We start from the raw sequence: 23,737 nt of genomic DNA, 5'->3' as shown, positions 1-23,737 counted from the left end.
CCCATGCATGTTAATATCGTCTATCGGCGATCTCACGGACTGGCGATATGACGATTTGAAAAATGACCATTTCGCCCAACACTAATAGAGGTTATTGGTTTGGCTGGATGAAGTATGTAACTGAACTGAATCTGAGCATAAAAAAATTTAGAGTGCTGATTTTGGTGTGTTTATTTACCCAAAATGTGAATGGGACACTCCAGTCTTTGCTAATTTCCTGCACTTTAAAGAATAGTCTTTCTGTTCCTGTAAAAGAGAAGTGGTATGGTGTGAGGAAGGCTGACAGGCACAACGGCAAACCCAGTGCTGCTTTCTCACCGGTGAATCACAACAGAGCATCGCTAAGCTTGTCTGCCGCTTTGTGCAAAGCACAGCTGAGGCAGGTCGAGACGTGCCTATTGATTACCTGTTGTTAGCAACAGAGGAAATGCCAGCAGCTGTGCGTAAAAGCTTTGAAGTGTGTGATGACATTGTCAAGTGGCTAATTTTCTAGGAATCATTTGGAACATACAGTATGCTGGGACAAAAATGTACAACCTGTTTTCTCAGGAAAAGAGTGACCGTTTCATTCTTGGAAGCAGAAGCCTTTAACTTTAGCTAATTTTTAATCGACTAGCACATGATAGGATTGGAATATTTCAGAATTTCTTTATTAATGTTGTCTGTTTAACACCTTAGAAAACATTAATGCATCCCTATTTTCTGTTGCTTCCCCTTATGTTGATTCTATACTAATTTGGGGAATAAATGTGTAAATATATTTATAATTTCAGGTTTCATTGTTAAATGTCATTAATCACAAAACTTGTATCAGTTACAGATAGTTGTAATGATTTGATTAGAGATGCACCGATCGATCGGCCAGGGATCGGAATCGGCCGATTTTCCTCATGATCGGCCCGGATCGGTGATCGGTCGGTCAGTCTCACTTCTTTCCGATTTCGAGCCGATCCGTTTTGTTACCAGCGGCACAGGCAATAACATCAGCCGCGCATTCTCACTCTCATCTCTCCGACGACCCCTTCTCTCTCACACACACGTCTCATTCGCTTCAGTTAAATAGTGCTTGTATTGCGCATTATAGTCATTCCCACAGGTTTCGCGCTTATACCAAACGCGCGCGCACCACCACTGATCTATATTAGTGGAGCGCACAATCCGCGCTCAGTCTCAAACAGCTAACTGCGCTAAAACGTTCAAATGCATACAAAATTATGTCAAAATCACACTGGATATGTTATTTTATATTTGATTACTTTAATTTCTGTAGTATTTCTTACCTGAATAAAAACTTACTTAACCTGAAAAACTTAGTTTCATAGCTCTCTTTATTCTATTGCATTTATTTGTGCTGTTGTTTGCCATTTTTTTATTTGTTCTTATTTTATTACTGAATTTTACTTGTGTTTTTTTATAAAAATAAAACTTTGCGTTGAAGAAAAGTAGATTTTTGTTTGTATATGCTGTCAATTATAGTTCTTAGAAAGAAAATTGGAATCGGCAAAAATCGGTATCGGCAGATCACATTAACGAAAAATCGGAAATCGGAATCGCCCAAGAAAATGGCATCTCTAGATTTGATGTCACAATATTTGGTCATAAATTAGATTTCCATGGTGCTTCTGTTGTTAAAAATGCCATTAATGAAATATTACTTAAATTATTGTTTATTTTATTAATACATTTCTGTAATTATTATTTAAATTATTTTATTTATTTATTCAAATTTGGGGATAAAGTATGTAAATATATTTAAAATATATTTATAATCACATACAAATTTATGATTAATTAGATAACTTGTATCAGTTCAGTGATTATATCAGTTCTGTATCAGATTATCAGTTTTGCTTCCATCTATACCTTTCACTTTTTAAGACTAAAACAAAAGATGTATTCATTGTTATTCTTAATTAAAAAACACAACAACAATATAACAGTAAGATACAATGACAAACTAGCTTACAAAACGTTTATTAACAAAAATGAATAAGATGAGGCATGGCATACACCACATGCTGTATTATATACCGACTAATAAATTACAGAACGTTTAGCAAACACTGAGGAATCAAATTAAAAAATAGAATAAAAGAGAGCCTCCATAGCATAAAGTGAGGTAAACAGCAAAGATAACAAGCTTTTCAAAATTAAACAAAAAGAAAAGTAAAACTAGCTTGCTGTCGGTGACAGTGCTTACATGTTTTTTTCCCCCACAAGAATACCAACATGTTCACCTTCTCTGGTTTAAGAAGCGGTCTTTTACTTTACTTTAGCTTAAAAACCATCCATTGTTTCCTCAATATTCGCGGCACCTTCACGCTTGTGCTGACGCGGCAAGTATAAACCAGGCTCAGTGAGCGGGTATACCTGAGAGGATGATAGAATAGCGGGTGAGGGGAAGTGAAAAAAGAGACCGACTAGATGCGCCGTTAACAAAATCGCCTGTGCATTAATTTTTTTAAATAATTATATTCAAATTTTACAGTCGCACCAGTGCGACCTCTAAAAAAAAAAAACAGCAGGAAAAATGGTCGCAAAATGTGACTATTTGGTCGCAGTCTGGAGCCCTGGATCAGTGTGTCATTAATTTGATGAACCTTCAAGCTGGTAATTCAATAAAATCCTGTTGCATTTTGTCCTTGTGAGCTAAGGACATCATGTTCACATCTTTAATTTGAAGACATCCATCTGTCAGTATAACTTGCTGAGATCTAAATGTGTCAGACCTGTCAGCCATGTGTGCGTGTTCATGAGAACTGTGTTGACTTTCTTGCTGATGGGACTGAGAAGTGGTGGGTTAGGGGCTGTTAGCAGCCTTCGTTCTCACACTGCAGTGTGAGGCTTGTTGGTAGTTGGGTGAGATTATGTTAAACGGCTCTGATCAGAGACAAAGGGGCGGGCGAAGAGCACAAGTGAAACATGAAGAGACTGAGCGTGAAGCGTGGCTGGGCCAACACGCAGGCCGAGCGTGGGAGGGACGGCGACTCGCTGCTGGAGCTCTTGGAGTGAAATAGACCCTGGACGGAGGGCCATCAGCAGGGGGCTCATCCCGAACAATATGTGTGTGCCTCTCTGGCGGTATCCCCACCGAAACAATGCCCCTCAGTTCCCCCTGAGCAGTTTTCATGCATACTTTTTAAAATCCCATTGTTTTGACAGCACTGAAGGGTTTGGGGGCCCAGATGATGCATTATTCATAACAGAGTGAGAACGGGTTTGGAGAACACCGGTTGCTATGCTGGCATGAAGACGTCCCAGGACCCCAATCAGCTCTGACACATGACATAGTCCCCTGTGTGCTGGGCCCCATTTGGGCGGACGCAACATTCCATCAGTCCTTTTGGGAGTGGATCAGTCCCTGTCATTCAAACGGGCCTGTCCTGCATGTCAAGCCACACTTTGATAAATCAAACATATTTATATCAAAAGCGCTTTGGTTGTGCTTCTCAGATGGGCTGCACAAGCATCATCATAAAAAAAAAAAACAGCTTAATCAGAGCAGGCATTTCTGTCTGTGACATGCTGCTTGACCCCTCACCAGTAATTAGGAGGGCAGTGAGGGGAAGACCTAAGCTAGGGTGGGGGCTTCTGATGGAGGCCTTTTGTCTGAGGGACATTTAAAGTCAGAGAGGAGAGAGGACACTCTTGAGTAGGCTATCCCTGGGGCTAGAGCCTCCTCTCCTCTTACCGCACTGGAATCCTGACAGGTTGAAGACGTGCACCTGGTCGCCCAGGTGGAGGAGGAAGGTCATTGTGGTGGTGTGCTAATGGAGGATCTTTTTGTGACCTTAATGCATGACCGTATTTGGCTTTTTTAAGTGTCTTGCCCTGCATCACAACACTCTTATGATACCTCAAGATAGAGGCCTGCATGGAATGGATTTTTTTTAGTTCTGTTCTCCTCTTCTCCCAGACAAAATGTGTTCTATTTTGTCCCGTTCCTCCCCATATTTTTCATGTTTTGTCCCGCTCTTGCCCATAAAAGCCCACATGGAGATCTACGTATATTCTGTCTTGCTCTAGTGCCATAGACATTTGTTTCCATTTCCCCCAACACACGACACGTCAAACCTTATCTTGTTGCATTTGTTGCTGCAGGCAATAGAAAAGTGCTTAGCCTTGTTGCTGCATTCAATCAAAAACTCTGAAAATACCAACCTTGCACCTGTAATTTATTTTTGTTGCTGAATAGACAAATTGCATTCGGTACTTAAGATACATTTGAGTAACCTTTATTTCATTTTTTGATATTATATTTTGAGGGAGACCCTTACCTTGTTTATTTTTCCCACTTCCTGCACACAAATCAGTATCTTCCATCCCGCACATGCATTCAGCAATTCAAATTTTGTCTCATGCCACACTGTTGATCTCAAGAATAAGCAGAGGCAAACCATATTGTTTCTTGCATTTCAATTTCTCTTTTATTTGGATATGATGTCTGTTGTGGGAAAAACTAAATCTTACAAAGAAATCTTACAAAGAATGACAATTCTTATCTTAAAATTCTAATTCTTAATTATAAAATTAATTTGATAATTGTATCAAATACATCAAATTATATATCAAATTAATTTGATAATTTTTTACAAATCTCTAACCTCTTACATTTTGTTTATTAAATATTTTGGCTAATTTGATTATGCATTCAGCTGATTTTACTTCTGCAGGATTTCAAAAATGTTCCCACAAAATCGAAGCAGGAAACCTCAGCAGTTTCCTCCTGGGCCTTGCTTTCGCTAACATGATAAAAGCAATAAAAGGTATCTTCATGTTAATCTGTTTTTTTGTGATCCGTTTTGTCGGTCTTTGTTCAGAAGAATTTTTCATTGGCAGTTTATGTTAACTAATGAATTAACTAATGTTAACTAATGAAGCCCTAATGTAAAGTGTGACCGAACAATAAAGAATCAAAACACTTTCAAACAATATCTAGGGCATGTTGTAGTCCAGATTAAAATGTAAAAACGCCATCTGCTGTCAGAGAGTGAAAGTGCGCTTTCATCCAGAGCGTCTCTCACATGTTCCGCCATGTGCTCCTCGTCCGCGCTTGTTTACATCAGAGTGCGCAGCATCTTTCACGCAGCATGCAGCGGTGTTTTGCATTTTGACCAGTTGATGGGAAAAGTATTCTTAAAATGCATTAAAAATTCGGAATAATTTGTAATATATAATTATTCACGGTATTTAGAAGTGCCCAGGATAACAATATCGCGCACATTCATTACCGTGATATATCGCATTACCGAATACCGGCACAAGTCTAATTTACATACAGCTACATTACACACTGCATGGAAGGCAATATTCGAAATGGCATAATAGGGGCACTTTAACAATGAAATAACCTATTTTAATATGATTAAATGTCAATTATTCCTGTGACAGTAAAGCTGAATTTTCAGCAGCAATTTCCTCCAGTCTTCAGTATCACATGATCCTTTAGAAATTTGAAATATTTTCAATGTTAAATCAGTTGTGCTTCCTAATATTTTTGTTGAAACCATGATACTTTTTTTCCAGGATTCTTTAAAGAATAGAAAGTTCAAAAGAACATTATTTAATTGAAATGTAAATCTTTTGTAACATTACATATCTCTATCGACACTTCTGATCAATTCAATGCAAAAACAGGAAAGAAGCAAGTCAAAACTCTCTAATCTTCATGATAGCAGTACTGCCGTGCAGTCAGCAGTAATGAAGTACCACACTCTGTCTCTCTCATACAAAAAATAAAGAAAAATCTGTTATCGCACATCTGGATAGGTGTGCATAGCTGTTGTTATGTTTGTCTCAGAGTTCTTTTCTTATCTTGCTGTCGGCCATCTCTCGAGTGCACAAAGCAGCATCTGCATCTCAGCCAAAGTGCAGCCTCATACTCGCTCATCATCTCTAACCACATGGGCATGCACCGTCACATCAAGAGTGCTGTTAGGATGTATTAGTGTCACACATGCCATTTCATGTGCACTTTGAGGAGGTTTCACAAGGGTATCTTTAAACTGACTCAAAATTTCAAACCTTTCGATGTTGCTGCTGCACCAATATTGTTTTAAATGTGTGCGTCTTCAAAAACCCGTGGAGGAAGTTGAGCTGATGACATTGTGGTCTCTGTCTGTATGTTTGTCACCCACAGAAAACCAAGAGTGCTCGCAGCACGTGGTCAACGAGCGACTTGGGGAGCTGGCACGTGTGTTGAAGACCGTCATTGGCAAGCACCAGGCACTGAACTCGTCAGAAATTCTTGGTGCTACAGGCACTGTCATCGCCAAAGTCAAAGGTGAGCATCCTTCTTCAGCTCCACCCCAATTAAGAATCAACAGCTTAGAATTGATCTTGTCTTTTAAAAAAACGGTCTGTTTCATTGTTTGTGTATGTATTCACACGTTACTGGCGTGGAGTGCTGAAAGGCAAAACATTCATAGAACTGCAGCACAGACATGTAATTTTTCCATCTGTTTCAAGCGATGAATATTTAATCACCTCTAAAAAGAAGAAACACTTTGGATGTTGCATTCATCTTTTAAAAAGGAGATCATGCTTAATGTGGCTTAATGGATAAAGACAGTGATTTTGGTTGGAAAATATATATATATATATATATAAAAACAAATCCACCATTGCATCACTATTTTAGCTCTTGTTTTTATCTCAGATGTTATATAATATGAAGCCATGTTTTTGTATTGATGGCAGACTTCTTATTCATGTGTTAAGAAAGAATAATCTTCAAGAAAGGAAAAAAGTGCATGTAATAAACAGTCACTCACTAGATTATCAATATAAAGACATTACTGCATGGTTATGTGATATATAAACATGCACAGGAATGTCCATGTGTACATCAGTGCAGTTTGCAATCCAGATTGCGGCTGCAGAAGAGGGAACAGATGATTTTTGTGCTATACGGACATAGTGAATGTTTCTTATTGGTTATCCACATAATTTCTAGCTGTTTTCAACTGTATGTTTTCATTTTATCACCATTGATTTGGCCACTAGAGTATCATCCTTTGCCACTAGAGGGCCAGTGACCCCACTGAGCTCCTATGTGTCCTTTAAAGTCTCTTTATTGTTTCTGTCAACGGTAAGTCTGAAGAGTTTAACAGAGGAAAATAATGTGATTGTCTTTTTTTGACATGCCTGAGGCCTTCGCCTTTTTTTTTTTTTACCTTTTGAATGAGGAAGTTGAGAAGAAAGGCCAGTCATCTCAGATAGCCGCCTCAAGTTACCTGTATGACTGACATTCCAGAGTGCCCTTCCCATTCGCGCTTGCATTTTAACACCCCACATCCATGTCAGCCGTCTGTCTTTCTCCTGTTGGAATGCTATGAACTTCAGGAAATCAGATGCACATATTTCCCCCCCCATTTACTCTCAGTCCGTGTGGTCTTCTATCTTTTAAAAAAAATTAAAAATAAAAACGCTGCATAGTTTTGCTGAAGAATCTCTCAGGGGTGCAGCAATAAAAGTGTCAAGTGTCTCAAGTTATTGAAATTCTTTCTTCCCCCGCCCTTGTCTAGAGTGAGTCAGTGACTCGCTGTATTTTTATCTTTGCTTCTGATCTAAGGAGACTCTGTTATCTCAGGTATTTTATCCTATCTTATGACGCATTGCACCTGATAAAGTGATTCCTGCATGAGGTACTTTGCCACAAGTATATGGTAAGAATTATTCTTAGATATTTTCAGAAAAAAATTATTTAACTCAGATTTAAAAAAAAAAAATCTTTCCAATGATGCAGAAAATGCTTTTGAGGGTTTTTTTTTTTGAGCGAGAGAGAGAGAACTGCTTTCTGAATGTAGCCATGCCCGTATTTGAGCTATGAAGGGGGCAGAAGTGGAAGCATTGTTGTGGAACTGCAGGATGTCCTGAGGAAGAAGTCGGCGTTCCATTGCAGGGGCCACTGAGCCGCCCGCCTGCATTCAGAAGCAGAGAAGCATGCACCAGGAGCCACGCACCTCTCACGCTCTCGTCTCCAGTGCCGTCTCCTCTGCTCACTTTGTAGCTGTGAGTATGAGTGGCAGTTGAGGGTGGGGATTCCCACCTCCACCGACAGTCGCTGCGTTTTGTGTGACATCCAACCAAAAAAAGCGCCCATGCGGAACGGGAAACTACAGATGGATGTTGCTTTTTTACATGGCCTCGTCACTTTTTCTTGTATGTGAGGAAAAAGTGGAAGTCAAGCTCCATTGAATCATTGTGAACTAGGCTGTGCCGTTAGTTCCTGAAGTTCTGGGCGAGTTTTGCCTGTCATTAATCTATGCTTTACCATATCGAACCTGGATATGACTGCAAGTGCAAGTTAAAGGAGTTGGTAAGTTCGGTGAAAGTTGTTTGAGCGACTGCTGAATGTTTTGAGAGTTCAAGCTTTGTCAGTGTTTCCTGTAAAGGGGAGGCTCAGCTAGCAGACAGGAAGCTCTTGGTAAATGCAAGTTTCGTAGCCTCTCTGAGACGTTTCTTCTTGTCTGTCACATATCTGATTTTTAAAATTAAGATTTAATATCAATTTTATGTTAATTTGTCTTCTATCAGCTCAAAACATGGCAAACTGTGCATCAACGTGCTGGGTCATCTGGCCTCTTTTTGAAACAATGAAATCAGTTTATGAAGAAAGCCGTCCGTTGATTTATTTACATGCTAACTATTCAGCATTTGTTTTGTGCTCTAGGGAAGCACAACCTGATTACAAAGCAGCATTAGACGCTAATAAAGGAATAACTTGTGGAGGTTCCTTTTCTTTGTGCACCACATTGTACAGAATGAGTCTGACTTTACAGCATACTAAAATGACTCTCATGTGGAATGAATGAATTCTATATTATCAGAGAGTGTTGTAGCTACTAATCAGTCCTCAATAGCTGTGGTGGTCCACTGTTGAGGGATTCATAATTCCACAGTAAGATCTAGGTCTACGCCCCTACTGCTCATCATCATTTGTTGAGAATTGTAATTTTGGTGCAGACTTTTGTGCCGTTTGGCGACACTTCTCATGTGGTCTATCACGTCCCACAGGTGTGAACGTCAAGGAAGTCAATAAAGAAAACAAAGACACAATATTTGGCGAGATACACACATCAATCGATACTTTGGCATTCACCTTTGGCAATGTGTGAGTACCATAGCTCTCTATTCTGTAGTCATATCTAAATTCTGAATGCTCTCCGTCTGTATAGAGTAACTTTCAGTTTCCATGGCCAATTTTACTGTATTGGTCAGCTGTGCATTCTGTTGTCACTCTGAATTGCTGATGAAATGTACTTGTGTCATGTTGCAACATTACTTAAAATGAAAATTCAATTACTCATCCTCATGCTATTTGTAATGAAAAATAAAACCATAATATTCTAACCTTATTATGTATGTTCAAGTTATGTTATGTGCAGTAACTTGTCTTTCTTTTCCACTTCAGAGTGTCTGACTTCCTTATGGAAGATGTGGACAGTGGCTTCAGGTTGGGGTACCCCCAAGCCAGAAGAAGTCGTGTAAGTTATCACCTCCATGGCCTTCAAAGGTCCTTGAAGAATTAGTTCACAAAAAAGTCATGATATACTCACCTCATGTTGTTCCTAACCCACGTGCTATTTTTTCAGTGGAACACAAAAGGATAATTTTGCTCTTCACACAGCTCTTTTCCATACAACAACAGTTCATAGTGCCCACGTCTGCCAATACAAAGCACCGTTAAATGTCTTCCTTGCCTTCTGGAGCCATACAATAGCTTTATGTGAAAAGCAGACTGAAATTTAAGCCAGTATTCTCTATTTATAAAGAACAGTATCATATGGCTTCAGAAGGCTTGAAATACTCCACCATTCAAAAGTTTGGGGTCCGTAAGATTATAAATGTTTTTAATGTTTTTGACAGAAGTCTTATGCTCACCAAGGCTGCATTTATTTGAAAATGTAATTTATTCCTGTTGTTTGGTGCTCAGGAAACTTAATAATTTCATATTATTATCAATGTTGAAAACACGGTTGTGCCGCTTAATATTTTTGAGGAAACTGTGATAAAAATTTTTTTCAGGATTCTTTGATAAATAGAGTGATCAAACAGCATCTATTTGAAATAGAATACTTTTGTAACATTATATATGTCTTTACTGTCACTTATGATCAATTTAATGCGTCCTTGCTGAATAAAAGTAGTAGTCTGGCTTAGTTTTATGGCATTTGCATGATTTTTATTTCCTTTTTGCTGCTTGACGGATGCGGTTACTATGAACTGTCGTATGGAAAAAAAGATGCATGAAGCTTCTACAGAATCCTTTTGTGTTCCACAGAAAAATAACTAACATATTTTTTTTTTAAAGTGTGAGTGAATAATGGCATTTCATTTTTTGATGAACCATCCCTTTAAGTTTAGAGCTCTGCTTTGAAAATAATGAAACCAGGCTGGCCCTTGTGATTTAAAGAGCATGGTTTTCAAGCTTTGATTAACTGAGACGTTGAGAGACAAGTTAAAAGAGAAGCACTCAAAAGAAGCACCTTTTCATCCCTCACCTCTGTCATCAAACTTCTCGTCCTGTGTGAAACGTCTTTCTCTTTTTCTCCTCTAGTCTTTTGAAAACCTCTCTGAAGATTCAGGAGGCTGCAATCAAAATGATCTGGCAGGTAAATGGATTTCCTTTCCTTCTCCTTTTTGTCTTCCATCTTTCTAGCACGGTTTTCATCACAAAGCAAGCAGGCTCTTGCCACTGAGGTGTTGAAGAGAATCTCATCACATATTGTATGTGCCTCAGAGCAACAGTAATGCAAACTTCAACAAAGTTTTCTAGTTAAACAAACCACACATGAAAAGTTTTGTTCTAGCAGAGAGACAGATGAGCTGCACTGACATATGTCATAATCAGCAAGAGAGCTCTACACACCCTGTACCTTCACACTTGTGTTGTTTTTCATATAGTCTAACATTCTTCTTGTTTGCCAAATGGTTGACATTCTTTGGGTTTTTTTGGTCGTTTGTATGAGGAATGGGAACCACATGTGGCTTTTTGGGCGAGGTGCTTGGATTCAGCGCAGCTGAGTTTCGTGTCAGTGCATTTGGCAAAGGTTAAAGCACAGGTTTTACGAGATGACCTGATTTTACGAGATGTACATACATCTAATGCTACCACAGATTAGTGTCAGTTTTAGAAAGACCTCTTTTTCTTTTAAGTCAATGGGGTGGTATATGTTTATTCCTCTTAAAAGCAAGTTTGTCACCAATTTAAGGGCTGTCGCTGCTTTTAATAAAGCTGACTTGTAAAATTTGCCTTGTAACTTTTGGCCTATAAACCCTGTAGGGGGGTAATATTTCAAAGTAGATATTAAATTACAGTTTTAGAGAGTGGAGAGACTGAGGTTGAGGAAATATAAATGTCTTCAAAGGGTACCTCTGTGCATTTTCAGCAGTTTTTGTTTTTAAACAATGTGGAGTGTTTGTGTATTATTTTTTGGGGAGTGTGTGTGTTCATATGCAGTGTTCTGGGTTTATAGATCCTGCTCTGTCCCCAGAGCTGTCCACCGTGGGGCAGGTGGACCTCCTTCTGCTGAAGAATGACAGTGGAGTAGAGTCGGCTTTGCTCTACACCAAGGCCTGGTCCAAATACACCAAAGACATGTTGGCCTGGGTGGAGAAACGCCTCAGTCTGGGTCAGTCCATTCTTACAGCCCGAGCTTTTGTTTTGAGTCTTCATTGTTGAACTTTAGTGTTTCATATGGTATCTTTGTATTTGACAGACATGGAATGTGCCAAAAGCTTTGCCAAGATGGCAGAATCCGCAAAGGCAGTGGCAAGTCAGCAGGTGATGGTCTTTTGTTTTGATCAAATGTGATGTATATGATGTACTGCCATGTACATTTTTGGGAAGAATTTTGAAAGAAATTAATACTTTTATTTGACAAGAACATAAAATGTAGTATATAAATGTATACAATTTCTTAGTAAAGAAATTCATAATGTATATCTATTTCAAATAAATACTGTTCTTCTGATCTTCCTATTCATCAGAACAATCCTGAAAAAAAATATTTCATGGTTTCCATAAAAATATTAAGCAGCACAACTCTTTTCAACAATAATAAGAAGAAGAAATGCACCAAATGAGAAGCAAATCAGCATATTAGGATGATTTCTGAAGAATCATGTGACATTGAAGGCTGGAGTAATGACTTCAAAGTATTCGGTTTTGCCATCACAGGAATTAATAGGAATACGTTTTAGAATATATTCAAATGGAATATAATTATCGTAAATTGTAGTAATATTTAACAATATTGCTCTTTTTTAATGTATTTCTGATCAAAAAAATCAGCCTTGTGAGCATAAGAGACTTCTTTCAAAAATACATTCAAAAATCTTACTGATCTCAAGCTTTTGAATGGTAGTGTATTTGATTTTGGGCCTTTAAGTGACATTATTTTGTGACTCTGTTTCTAAAGGACTTCATGCCTTTCCGGGATATTTATGTCTCTGCCTTTAAAAATGAGATTGAGTACAATCAGGCTCTGCTCCAAACAGCTGCAGCTCTGCAAACCAACAAATTTATACAGGTATGATCAGTTAAATCTGCTATACATTTTTTATCTAACTAACAAATCATTTCCTTTAATTCCACAAAATTCCCATAATTCCAACAGCCACTGCTGGCCCGCAAGAACGATCTGGACAAGCAGAGGAAAGAGATAAAGGAACAATGGCAAAGAGAGTTAAAGAAAATGGTGCATATGATTATTTGAATTCTTTGAATTTCATAACTAACATTTCTTTAGAACCGCTAGTGCTTAATAACCCACATGTTTTCAGAGCGAGGCCGAGAGCGCTTTGAAGAAGGCTCGACTGCTGAAGGTGCAGAAGAGGGAGGAGTACGAGAAGGCACGCAGCTCCACCAGCCGCACCGAGGAGGAGCAGCCAACAGCAGGAGGCAGGACTCTGGAGAAGAAACGGAGGGTGGAGGAAGAGGCCCTACAGAAGGTACTGCAGTAACTGCACTATAAAGAATTTTAAAACTTCAAATTCAACTCCAACATAATCACAGACTGCACGAACACACACACCCTTATGTTTATTGGGCTTCAAAGTGGTGACGAGAAACACAGAGTTTGTGGGAATTTGTTTGAATTTCCTTAAAGCCTGACGTACTGTCTGAAAATTCGCCATATAATCTAAACATTACTGTTGCTATAACAACCCAGACACCCAGCAACTACATAGCATCACACCTTAGCAAATGAGTGAGCATTTTCTTCATAAAAGGGAAAATTTTTGCAGTCCTGTTTGGTGACGCTGGTGGCACAGAAATGACACACTTTGGCTTAAGACAGGCAAGGAAAATCACTATGCTTTTGTTTTATTTTGTTTGGCTGATCGTCTGTTTTTGTGGTGACTCTAGGCAGAGGAAGCGCAGGAGCAGTATAAAGCCTGTGTGGCCGATCTAGAGGCGAAGAAGGTCAGCCTGTCAAACACTAAGAGTGAGATCCTCGCACAGATTCGGAAGCTGGTCTTCCAATGTGACCTGACCCTCAAATCGGTCTGTATCCATGTCACAACAACACTACACTACAGTTCAAATGTTTGGGGTCTGTACGAGTATTGAATGTTTTTGAATTGAATCAAAAATACAGTAAAATTGTGAAATATTATTACTGTTAATTAAAATGTAATTTATTCCTGCAGTGACAAAGCTGAATTCATTACTTCAGTCTTCAGTGTCACATGATCCTTCAGAAATCATTCTAATATGCTGATTCGCTGCTCAAGAAACATTTCTTATTATCAATGTTGAGAATGGTTGTGCTGCTTAATATTTTTCGGAAACCGTGAAATGAATTGAAATTTCAAAAGAACAGCGCTTTTTTAAATTAAAACATTTTTGTAACATTTTAAACATCTGTACTGTCATTTTTTATCATTCTTGCTAAAGTATTAATTTCTTAAAAAATAAAAAATATATAAAAATCTTACTGAACCCAAACTTTTGACCTTCTCCATGAAAATAAATACCATTATTGTGTACTGACTATTCTCACAAACTCTTATAGGTGACAGTGAACTGGTTCCAGATGCAGCAGGCTCAGACCCAACCTCTGTCAGTCAACTACCAAGCTCTAAGTGAACAGGCCAAAAAGTATGAGCCAGGCCAGCGCTACTCTGAGTTTGTGTGCAGCCTGCCTAAAGAGCGTGTGTGGCTGGAGTCTCTGTCTCAGGACATCACAGCTTCCTCAAAAACGGGGTAAGTCCACACTCAAGTTTCCGTGTGGGCCAGAGAGAGGCTGCATTGTTTGGATCTTCCTCAGGAAGAATGATGAACGAAACCACGGTCGGTGATAGCGTGTTGTTTATCCAGGGTTCTGCTCTCCATAATCGCTGCCCCGTGTAAACTCTGCTTTTCAGCTTGACCTCTGAATCACACCCACGTACAAACATACTGGCCAGTCAGTGCTATCACCTTTGTTTACAGTGCATTCAAATCTCACGTTTTCCTGTTGAGTAACCCATTTCACAATCAGCAGAGATTTTGCACAGCCTGTTTTTGCCTGCGGTATTTTAATAAAGCATGTTTTAACAAGTGTCTTTCCTTTCCAGAATGTCCCTTCATAAGAGGTCTCAGAGCAGCACCCGCTCATCCCATGGGAACCTGTCACAGGGCTCTGTTACTTCAGCGGATAACCACAGCGCAGATGACGTCGAGGGTACCATACAACCCTGCAAGGCCAAGATCGCTGAGAGACGATCTAATAGCAGTATAGACATGCAAGGTAAGAGATGTATCTTAGTCGCCAAGGATCTAGTCTGACGACTAAAACTTTATAGGTTTATAATGATCCATTTCTGTGACAGAAAGTGGAATGACACTGTTTTTTTAAGCAGATTTCCCCTACTTCCATTGTTTGGACAAACAGACAGACCCGCCCTTAACTCACTGTAACTCACATTGAGCCAAAGTTGCTACGTCAGGCTGCTCATGCAGATAGAACAAGCCTTTGGGTGACGTCAGCCTACTCAACCTGCATTTGTTAGACTCCAAGACATTTATTTTCTCAGCACTTAAATAAGATCCTGAGATGTTTGGCACTACAGTATTAGGCACATATGTCTGGCAAGCTTCAACATCCTGAACAGCTTATTAGTTTTATTGCTTGACGTGTCCACTGTGGGTTTTTACCCAGCGTTGGCCATCCACAGCTTGGACAAAAGCTGCCAGCTGTCAGGATTTAGGCCCAAACCCAGATCGCCCTCGGCTTCCAAAAAGCCCCTGTGCTGTGACATCATCAGCCTGAGCTCATTTTTAATGCCGCATCTAGATTAGATGACTAAACTAAGAATCAAGTGCAAAAGGAAAATTCTCATGTTTTTAGAGATGAGAACTCTGAACTAGGGCTGTGCGATTAATCTAAATCGTCATAAAATCGCGATTTAAGCATGCGCGATTTCTAAATCGCTTTACAGCACGATTTCCCGCGCCCCCGACCTCCCACAGTATGCTATCCAAACCAATCAGAATGCAGCGCGTCTAAATGGAGCACGAGAACAGAACAGACCGGGCGGGAATACAAACGTAACGCCAGGTCCACACACTCCGTCTGTGGTGCGTATTTTGTCCGCGCCCATGTTAACCAGGAGCGGTGCGTCTGCAGCAGTCATGCTGCGATCGTTTCCGCACGGAGTCTATAGGCCCGGGTATACTTCACTCTCCGCGTTCCTGCAGACGGAGTAGTAACCTGGCGTAACAAATCTATTTCAACACCTGAGGCACCGCTACAAAGAGCTCTATGACCAATGCATGGCAAACAAAATCCCTGGACACGGGATTTTTTTATTTTTTTTTCTGCCATATATGTCTATTCTAGAGACATTTTGTTACACCTTTACTTAGTGATTATTTTGCCTTATGTCTGTTCTAGAGACATGTTACAGCTTCTTGATAAAGCTCTAATTGGTTTTCTTTTGGAAATATGTTTCAAATTCACACTGAATGCATTTATGACTGTAAAGCATGTCTGTGTGTGTCAAAATCGTGATTAAAATCGAAATTGCAAAATTGATCAAAGAAATCACGATAGGTTTTTTTTGTCCATATCGCACAGCCCTACTCTGAACTGAATGAAACACGCAGACAGACTGATTCTCCCAAACACGTGCAGGATTTTCTCCCTCAGTTTTAGCAATAAAGATTTCCTAGACGAAAGATGAAAGGTAATTCGGAGGTTAATTCTGTGTGTTGTAGTGTTAAGGACGCAGGGCTCCCAGAGGGCCTTGAGCTCAGGCAGTGCCGGTGGAGGGGGGATGTGCAGTGACTCAGAAAGTGCTGGAGGAAGCAGTGAGTCTCGCTCAATGGACTCCCCCACAGCTAGTCCAGGTACTTTTTCTGATGTCAACACATTGTATCTTACAATACGTTTCACAATATGGGACATGTTATATTTTAAATAAAGCATTTAATATAAATCACAAGTACATCTGAAAATAGGTTATTATATCAAATTTTTTTTTTCTAGATTATTTTCTATATATTTCAAAATTATTTATTTATTCTATATTATTTATTCATTTTACCTTGTTCTTGACAAACATAGCCTTCTGTACTGGCATTAAACAATATACTACTACTACTGCTGCATTTAATTTTTTTAAATTTCCTTGCCAACATTAACAAAAATAAAAAAATATATTTTTTCATTAAACAATTTACAACATATAATTTATAATGTGCAGTAATTGCTGGAAATTCTACAGATGTTGTGACAGCTATAAATCATAAATAAACCACAAAACGTCAACTACATCAGCCAGCTAGATATTGTGACATATTTACATCAGCAGAATTTAACAGAATGTGCAAAACAACAATGTTCACAACGTCAAAGAAAAAGCAGGCATAAAAACATGTATGTGATCAACAAATTGTTAGGGCATGAGAATGTCAGCAGACTCAGCACTGGCCTAATCAGGCAAGTGACAGTTTTGTCAGATGTCCTTAAATGTTTTACTCTGGCCAGTTACATCAGCCATTCTTATTGTCAAGTGCAACATATTTAATCCAAAAAAGAAGTTCCTCTACAAATATTGCTAGTTTAGGCACGTTTGTAAATTTTGCTTGTAAAGTGGTTGACCTAGTTCTCAGTGGACAGGATGGAGAAGTGCTCTGCATGACGGAAGTATCTAATGTGTGTTTATGTGTGTGTTTCGTGTTACAGGGGATTTCAAACGCAGGCTTCCCAGAACCCCCTCAACTGGTACCATGTCTTCTGCAGATGACCTGGATGAGAGGGAACCACCTTCCCCATCAGATAATGGTTGGTAGTACAAACTAAATAGAGTGATTGTGAGTGTCTGTGTTCATAGATGTGTGGTGACACCACAGGTTTGTGTTTATTACGCAAGTGCTGAATTGCTTGTACCCTTATTTTTGCTTTCAGTGCAGCTGCGCAGATGGGCTCGATGTTGACATTGGCAAAATGTCACAGTTAACAGTTCCTGTCTCCACCAAAAGTGTTACATTTCATTAATAATTGTTGAATGTAAACTAATGTTAAAAGTAGGGAAATACATTTGAGGAACGTTCTTCAAAAAAAAAAAAGTCATGAAAGTTCTTTCAGCTCCTATCTCAACTCACATTTAAGACTCCTGATGATCCTTTGGCCACACAGGAACTTTGTTAGTGGGCCAGCAGAGTGTTTTTAGCTATTGAAACACATGTATTTTCTTGTCTCAGGCCTTGCTGAGATGGTGATGGAAGCGGCCAGTTCTCCCGGCCCTTTCCGTAATGCTCAGATGTCAAAAGCAGCACAAACTCACAAGTTGCGGAAACTGCGAGCGCCTTCCAAATGCAGAGAGTGTGACGGTCTGGTGGTGTTTCACGGGGCTGAATGTGAGGAGGTACCGTCATCATCATCAACACCCACATTGATTCTGTTCATTGTTCATTAGAGCCGGTTGTCATTCCCTGAACTCTTTTTGCATAGTGCTCTTTGGCCTGTCATAAGAAATGCCTGGAGACTCTTGCCATTCAGTGTGGTCATAAGAAGCTCCAGGGCAGACTGCACCTGTTCGGGATTGACTTCGCCCAAGTAGCTAAGAACAGTCCTGACGGCATCCCCTTCATCATCAAAAAATGCACCTCAGAAATTGAGAGTCGTGCCCTGAACATTAAGGTGAAGAATAAAGATTCAGCTGAAAGGAGTTTGTTTAATTCAATGTTTGTGAGTCATTTTGTGAGTGACGCCTACTTTCGGTTCATTTCAAGGGCATTTATCGGGTGAATGGGGCGAAGTCTCGTGTGGAAAAGCTGTGCCAGGCCTTTGAGAACGGAAAGGACTTAGTGGAGCTTTCTGACCTCCACCCACATGACATAAGCAACGTGCTCAAGCTTTACCTGAGACAGGTGTGGTGGGACAAATAATCCCAGTTTCATCATGTCTGTATGAAACTTGACATAATAGAGTGCAACTGTGTCCGCCCGCTTTTTGGTTTCAGTATTTTTCAAACAGTCATTCTTTCTTTGTTATAGAGTTATAAGCCATGAACCAAAGCAACCAGCTACGAGGTGAATCACAACATTGCAAACTTTGATTTGAAGCAAAAAATGTTTTTGAAAATCTTATATATTAGACAAAGGTGTGTACTTAACAGCTTTAACAATCCCATGAAGCATTGCGAACGGCATAATCAAAACAATGGATAAATATAAAACTATTGATTTAAAGATGTTGAGGTAACACTTTACAATAAGGTTCATTAGTTAACTGTATTAGTTAACATGATCTAAGCATGAACAATACTTCTACAGCAGTTACTGAACTTTCAACATTTACTAATATATTATTAAAATCAAAAGTTGTATTTGTTAACATTAGTTAATGCACTGTGAACTAACATGAACAAAGAATGAATAACTGTATTTTCATTCACTAACATTAACAAAGATTAATAAATACTGTAACAAATGTATTGCACAGTGTTCGTTCATGTTAGTTAATACATTAACTAATGTTAACAAATGACACCTTATTGTAAAGCGTTACCGATGTTGATTGTGTATAGAAACAATATATTTTACATGTATTGCAAAATCTATATGTACACTAATATTTAAGTAGTTTGACAGCGCATGGAAAATGACTATTCCGTCATTCGCAGTGCTTCATGGGAGTGGACAGGTACTAAAGTGTTCTTTTGGTGCTATTTGCTTGTTGTGATTCTCTGTTTGGTGAGATTATATAGGGAGATTATATCACCAATTAACAGCTTATAGTAGGTCTGTCTTTAAGGGTTTTATAAGTTAAAAATCAGTTCCTTACGGAGAAAATGAATAAGATTTGTCCTGCCACAACCCAACTGTTGCACTCTATAGGGTTCCATTGCTCTTCACATTTAGAAAAAATATATATTTTTAAAAATAATTTTTTGCTGATTTGACATTGTCTAAAAAAACAAATTCAATTGTCTTTCAGTTGCCAGAGCCATTGATTCTATATCGGTATTATAATGATATCATCGGGCTGGCAAAAGAGACTCAGCACATGGGCGAGACTGACTCGACTAAAGAGAAATCACCAGGAGAGCAGCTGTGCCTCAGTATTGACCTTAAAAGAGTCCTCTTCAAAATCAGAGACCTCCTTCGCCAGCTTCCAGCAGCCCACTACAAAACCCTGCAGTTCCTCATCACCCATCTGCACAGGTAAACAAAAGCGTGTTTTAAAAGCTCATTTAGCAAAGAAGCAGGAATCCGTTATTGGGATCTGTTTTTCTTTGCTTGTTGCTTGATGTCCTTAAATGCGTTTAGTGAGAGTGAAATATAATTTATCACTCAAACACTTTACTGTTCATTGTTCTACAGAGTGTCAGAGCAGGCTGAGGAGAACAAGATGACCTCTAGTAACCTGGGTATCATCTTCGGTCCGACACTCATCAAGCCCAGGCAGTTGGAGGCAGAAGTGTCGCTGTCCTCTCTGGTTGACTACCCCCACCAGGCCCGCATGGTGGACCTGCTCATTAGGCACCACCAGATGATCTTTGATGTCCCCCTCAGCCCTGTGTCTCCCACCAGTCCGACAGCACCACAGCCAGCACTCAGCCGTCACTCCAGATCTCTCCTGGATATCAAAGAGGTGAGATGGGCCAGAGATTGCAAGCTAGACTTTTTTAAGGAAATATTAGTTTATGATTTCTGATCTGTTTATTCTTCATACAGAGTGCAAAAGCCTACAAGAGACACTCGTCTGTGATTACATCTGCACAGCTGATGGAAGAAGTAAAGGAGATGAAGACAGGGGATGATAAAGTGCAAACACCTGGTCAGTATGATTGTTTCTACTCATCTTTGGTTTTAAAGTCAACGTGAAAGAATAGATCATGTTTTTCATCTGAAAGTGAAAGTTTATGCACGGAAAATTAACATATTTGTTTTGAAAACATTCTCGGGTAATTTTGATGTTGTTTTGTAAAAAAACAAAACAAAATGTAGGTTTTTATAAATGTGGACTGTTTTGAGTAGTCATTAGTTATAAGTTTGAAGGAAGTTCATTAAGGCATGGTTTCACAGACAGGGCTTAGGTTAAGCCAGGATTAGGCCATAGTTCAATTAGGACATTTAAATATCTTTTATAAACGTGCCTTAGAGAAAACATTACTGGTGTGCATCTTTAGACAAATCAACAGTAATAACATTCTTTTAAGATATGTCAGTGTAAGTTTCCTACAGAACAGAACAGACATGCATTTTAGTCTGGGACTAGGTTTAAGCCTCTGTGGTAATTCTCAGATGATATGTTCTTATAAATTTCATCTAAAGATTTTCTTGTATCAGTGGTTTTTCTGTAGTTTATGTAAAAGTTGAAATTTCAAAGAACTTCAGAATTTTTAATTAATAAAAATGTGTAATGTAGTAATAACACATTAATACCACAATAACATTCAAAACTCATGAATATGGTTTTAGTTGAAAAATATGAAGTTTTGACTGTTTGATAAGGTTTTGTTCCACTGGGTCAAAACTGACCTGGAAATGCAAAAAAAATGATGCATATTTTGAATGCATTAGGTTATCGAGAGTCATTTTTTGATGTCTCTTTTAATTTGTATAAATTAAATTCAAAAGTATTTTTCTCTCCAGCAGGTGATGGCTCAGATGTCAATGGGGTTGGCTCAGCTCCTGTGGACATGCAGAAGTCCACATCTGTGTTCAGCCAGCCGAGTGCCAGCAGCCGAGGGGTGCAACTACGTCCTCAGCGCTCCAAGCCAGTGTCTCGACCCATCAGCATGCCTGTGGAGAGACTGCTCAACGAGCGCAACAGTCGCAACACAGAGGAGCGTGAACACTCGCCGGCCGCCATTCAGGAGACCACCGAACCGGAGAAGCCTTCAACACCACGCCTCACCAGCTACTACAGGAACCCATTCATCGACACTCAGACGCTGAGGAGGACCTGGGACAGACAGTACAGGCATTATGATGTGACGCCCAGAACTGCAATGATAGTGGCCAACCTGCCATCCTCTGGTGTGCCAAAACCGGCAGAGATTAGCGTTGTACCCCAAAGCAGCGCCAATAGAAAAGATGCTACAAGCCAGTCCGGAGGGGCTCCAATATCCTTCCGAGCGCCACGGACACTAAAACCCCCTCCTGGAACGTTCTATAGGCCTCCATCAGTAAGCCAAATCAGGACATTTGACTCGCTGGCAAAAACCGTTTCGACAGCATCAACCACTACCACAGGAGCTGTATACACAACAGCCATTACCATATTTACAACAGCGGCCACATCAACAGTTACGACAGTCTCCACAGCAGTCACGACTCCCCCAACCACACCAACAACATCAGTGACTATCGCTCTAACGGCCAAGCAGACTTTTACAGGAGGAGCAGAGGAAGGACTGTCAGAGAGCGACTCAATCAGCCCCGTCACTCTCTCTCCGCCTCAGTCTCCAAGCTCCAGTGCAGAGGAACTCAGCCCTACGGACTCCAAACCTCTCTATCAGAGGCGCAATCGCCATATGCAGGAGCTAGAGCAAAGAGAGGCCCATTTTGTTTAAAAATAAATAAATTCCCTCCTGGACGGATCTGTTGCAGATTTTATCATGCTTGGTATAGTATCCTATATGTGACACTCAGAAAGTGACTGATTCCTCCACATTCCTCCACAGTCTAGTAGATCCGTCTACGGCTTTATATGTATGTATTTGTATGTAAGCTGTCTTTTTTTGTGCCATACTGTATATATGAAAGTTGTTTTAATATCCCTTTGAGAAAGGGCAAACATATTAGGAGAGAGGTGAAACATCTCCATGAAATTTTCTGGATAGCTGTTTGTTAATGTCTCTTTAAGCTACTGTTTGAGCCAGAAATATCAGCAGAGGTCCAAAACATTTGTGACATTCGGTTATCCATAAGTGAGCACTCTTTTATGTTCTTTTCGGATATTGTTTCTGAACGTTCATGCCAAATGTGTCTTATTCTTATTATCTCCTTCACTGTGATAAGATGAGGTTTCAAGAGACACTTCTATATCAGTAAATAATCAGCTATATTAATGTTATTAAAGTTAAGAGTTCTGTGTAATAATTGTATAAACTCAACAGGAATGTGTATAGTATTGTCTGTAAATTTATGCCCATTGCTCATTTTGATGCACATGCTAAGTCTAACTGTTTAACATGCATTCAGTGCTGTGGCACCGCATGATCACTGCCCTCGCATGATGTAATACAGTTGCTGCCGGCTGTTATATTTGTTTTATAGCTTGTCTCTTGGAAACACTCCTGCTTATGTGTGTTTTAGGCTGTGTAAGTGCATCTGTTTCTGTTTTATTTCAGTTATATAAGCATTTGTTTACACATAACCTGCTGCCATAAGCATACATCTATACCAACAATTCTTGAAGACAAGCAAAATGTTTGCAGATTAAATATTTAGTTAAAACTATTTTCTGCTCTTTTTTTCTTCTCTGTTTTGTCTTTTCACAAGTACACGTGGATTAAAGGGGTCATATGATATTGCTAAAAAGAACAGTCCTCTTTTGGAAGGCCAAACAAAGTAGTTTCGCTTTCACAACGAAACACACAGCGTCACAGACGGCGGGCTTGAGTGAGCGGAGGCTGGTGGATTCGAAGAAGGAGCGGCCGGTGGGCTTGCGGCAACTACATGTGATGACCCTGGGCTGGACTCCGCTTCGTCCACGGGGGGCGTGTTAGAACGAGCCGTTTTAGGTAGGCGTGGCTGACTCTTAACTTTTATAAAGAATATCTCTTTGGATTTGAGACTTTAGTGTTTGCAACTTTACAGATCTTCTTTATGCACCAAGAGCTTGTAACACTCCAAAGAGAAAGGAAAAATTTAAATCGCATCATATGACCCTTTAAGACAAAATGTGATCGCTAAGGTGTTTGAAGTGCTTGCTAGCATGTTGCTATGCAGTGGCTAGGTTTTTTGGTGGTTGCTAGGTGGTTTATTTCTGGGACAAATAAAAAAAAAAAACATTACAAGAAAAAAAAGTAAAAGTCATTACTGAATATGTATGATATTGTTGTCACTATAGTGCGCGAGTCCCTCCCAGTTTTGTTATTGTTAACAAACTAAAACTATTATAAATTGTTTGCGTTAATTAAAATGCAGCTGAAATAAAATATAAAGATTAGATGAAAAATGAATTAAGAAAAATTTAAAGAAAGTTACTGAAATAAAAAAGGACTAAAACTGAATCAAATTTATTTAAAGGTCAATAGTAATGTTAATAAAGTAATAGTTTAATAT

At 39.3% G+C, this 23,737-nt stretch overlaps 1 protein-coding gene across 1 annotated transcript; it reads left to right on the top strand.

Annotated features, from left to right (window-relative positions):
* Positions 1-5,903: 5,903 nt before the first annotated feature.
* On the top strand, positions 5,904-22,326 carry LOC107745695 (rho GTPase-activating protein 29-like). Its single transcript, XM_016559614.1, has 22 exons — positions 5,904-5,928; positions 6,140-6,283; positions 9,019-9,115; positions 9,416-9,488; positions 10,562-10,616; positions 11,481-11,636; positions 11,724-11,788; positions 12,426-12,536; positions 12,624-12,704; positions 12,790-12,957; positions 13,376-13,513; positions 14,025-14,215; positions 14,569-14,741; positions 16,211-16,342; positions 17,181-17,279; positions 17,699-17,862; positions 17,949-18,137; positions 18,230-18,367; positions 19,437-19,663; positions 19,823-20,093; positions 20,177-20,279; positions 21,101-22,326. The coding sequence occupies exons 1-22, from the start codon at positions 5,904-5,906 to the stop codon at positions 22,018-22,020; spliced, it is 3,720 nt and encodes a 1,239-aa protein (XP_016415100.1). The 3' UTR covers positions 22,021-22,326.
* Positions 22,327-23,737: the final 1,411 nt, after the last annotated feature.

Source organism: Sinocyclocheilus rhinocerous, unplaced genomic scaffold (assembly GCF_001515625.1).
Source record: "Sinocyclocheilus rhinocerous isolate Xijiao unplaced genomic scaffold, SAMN03320098_v1.1 scaffold2092, whole genome shotgun sequence".
NCBI classification, from domain to species: Eukaryota; Metazoa; Chordata; class Actinopteri; order Cypriniformes; family Cyprinidae; genus Sinocyclocheilus; species Sinocyclocheilus rhinocerous.
The sequence above is the reverse complement of the archived record's forward strand: the minus strand, read 5'-3'. Positions and strand labels throughout refer to the sequence as shown.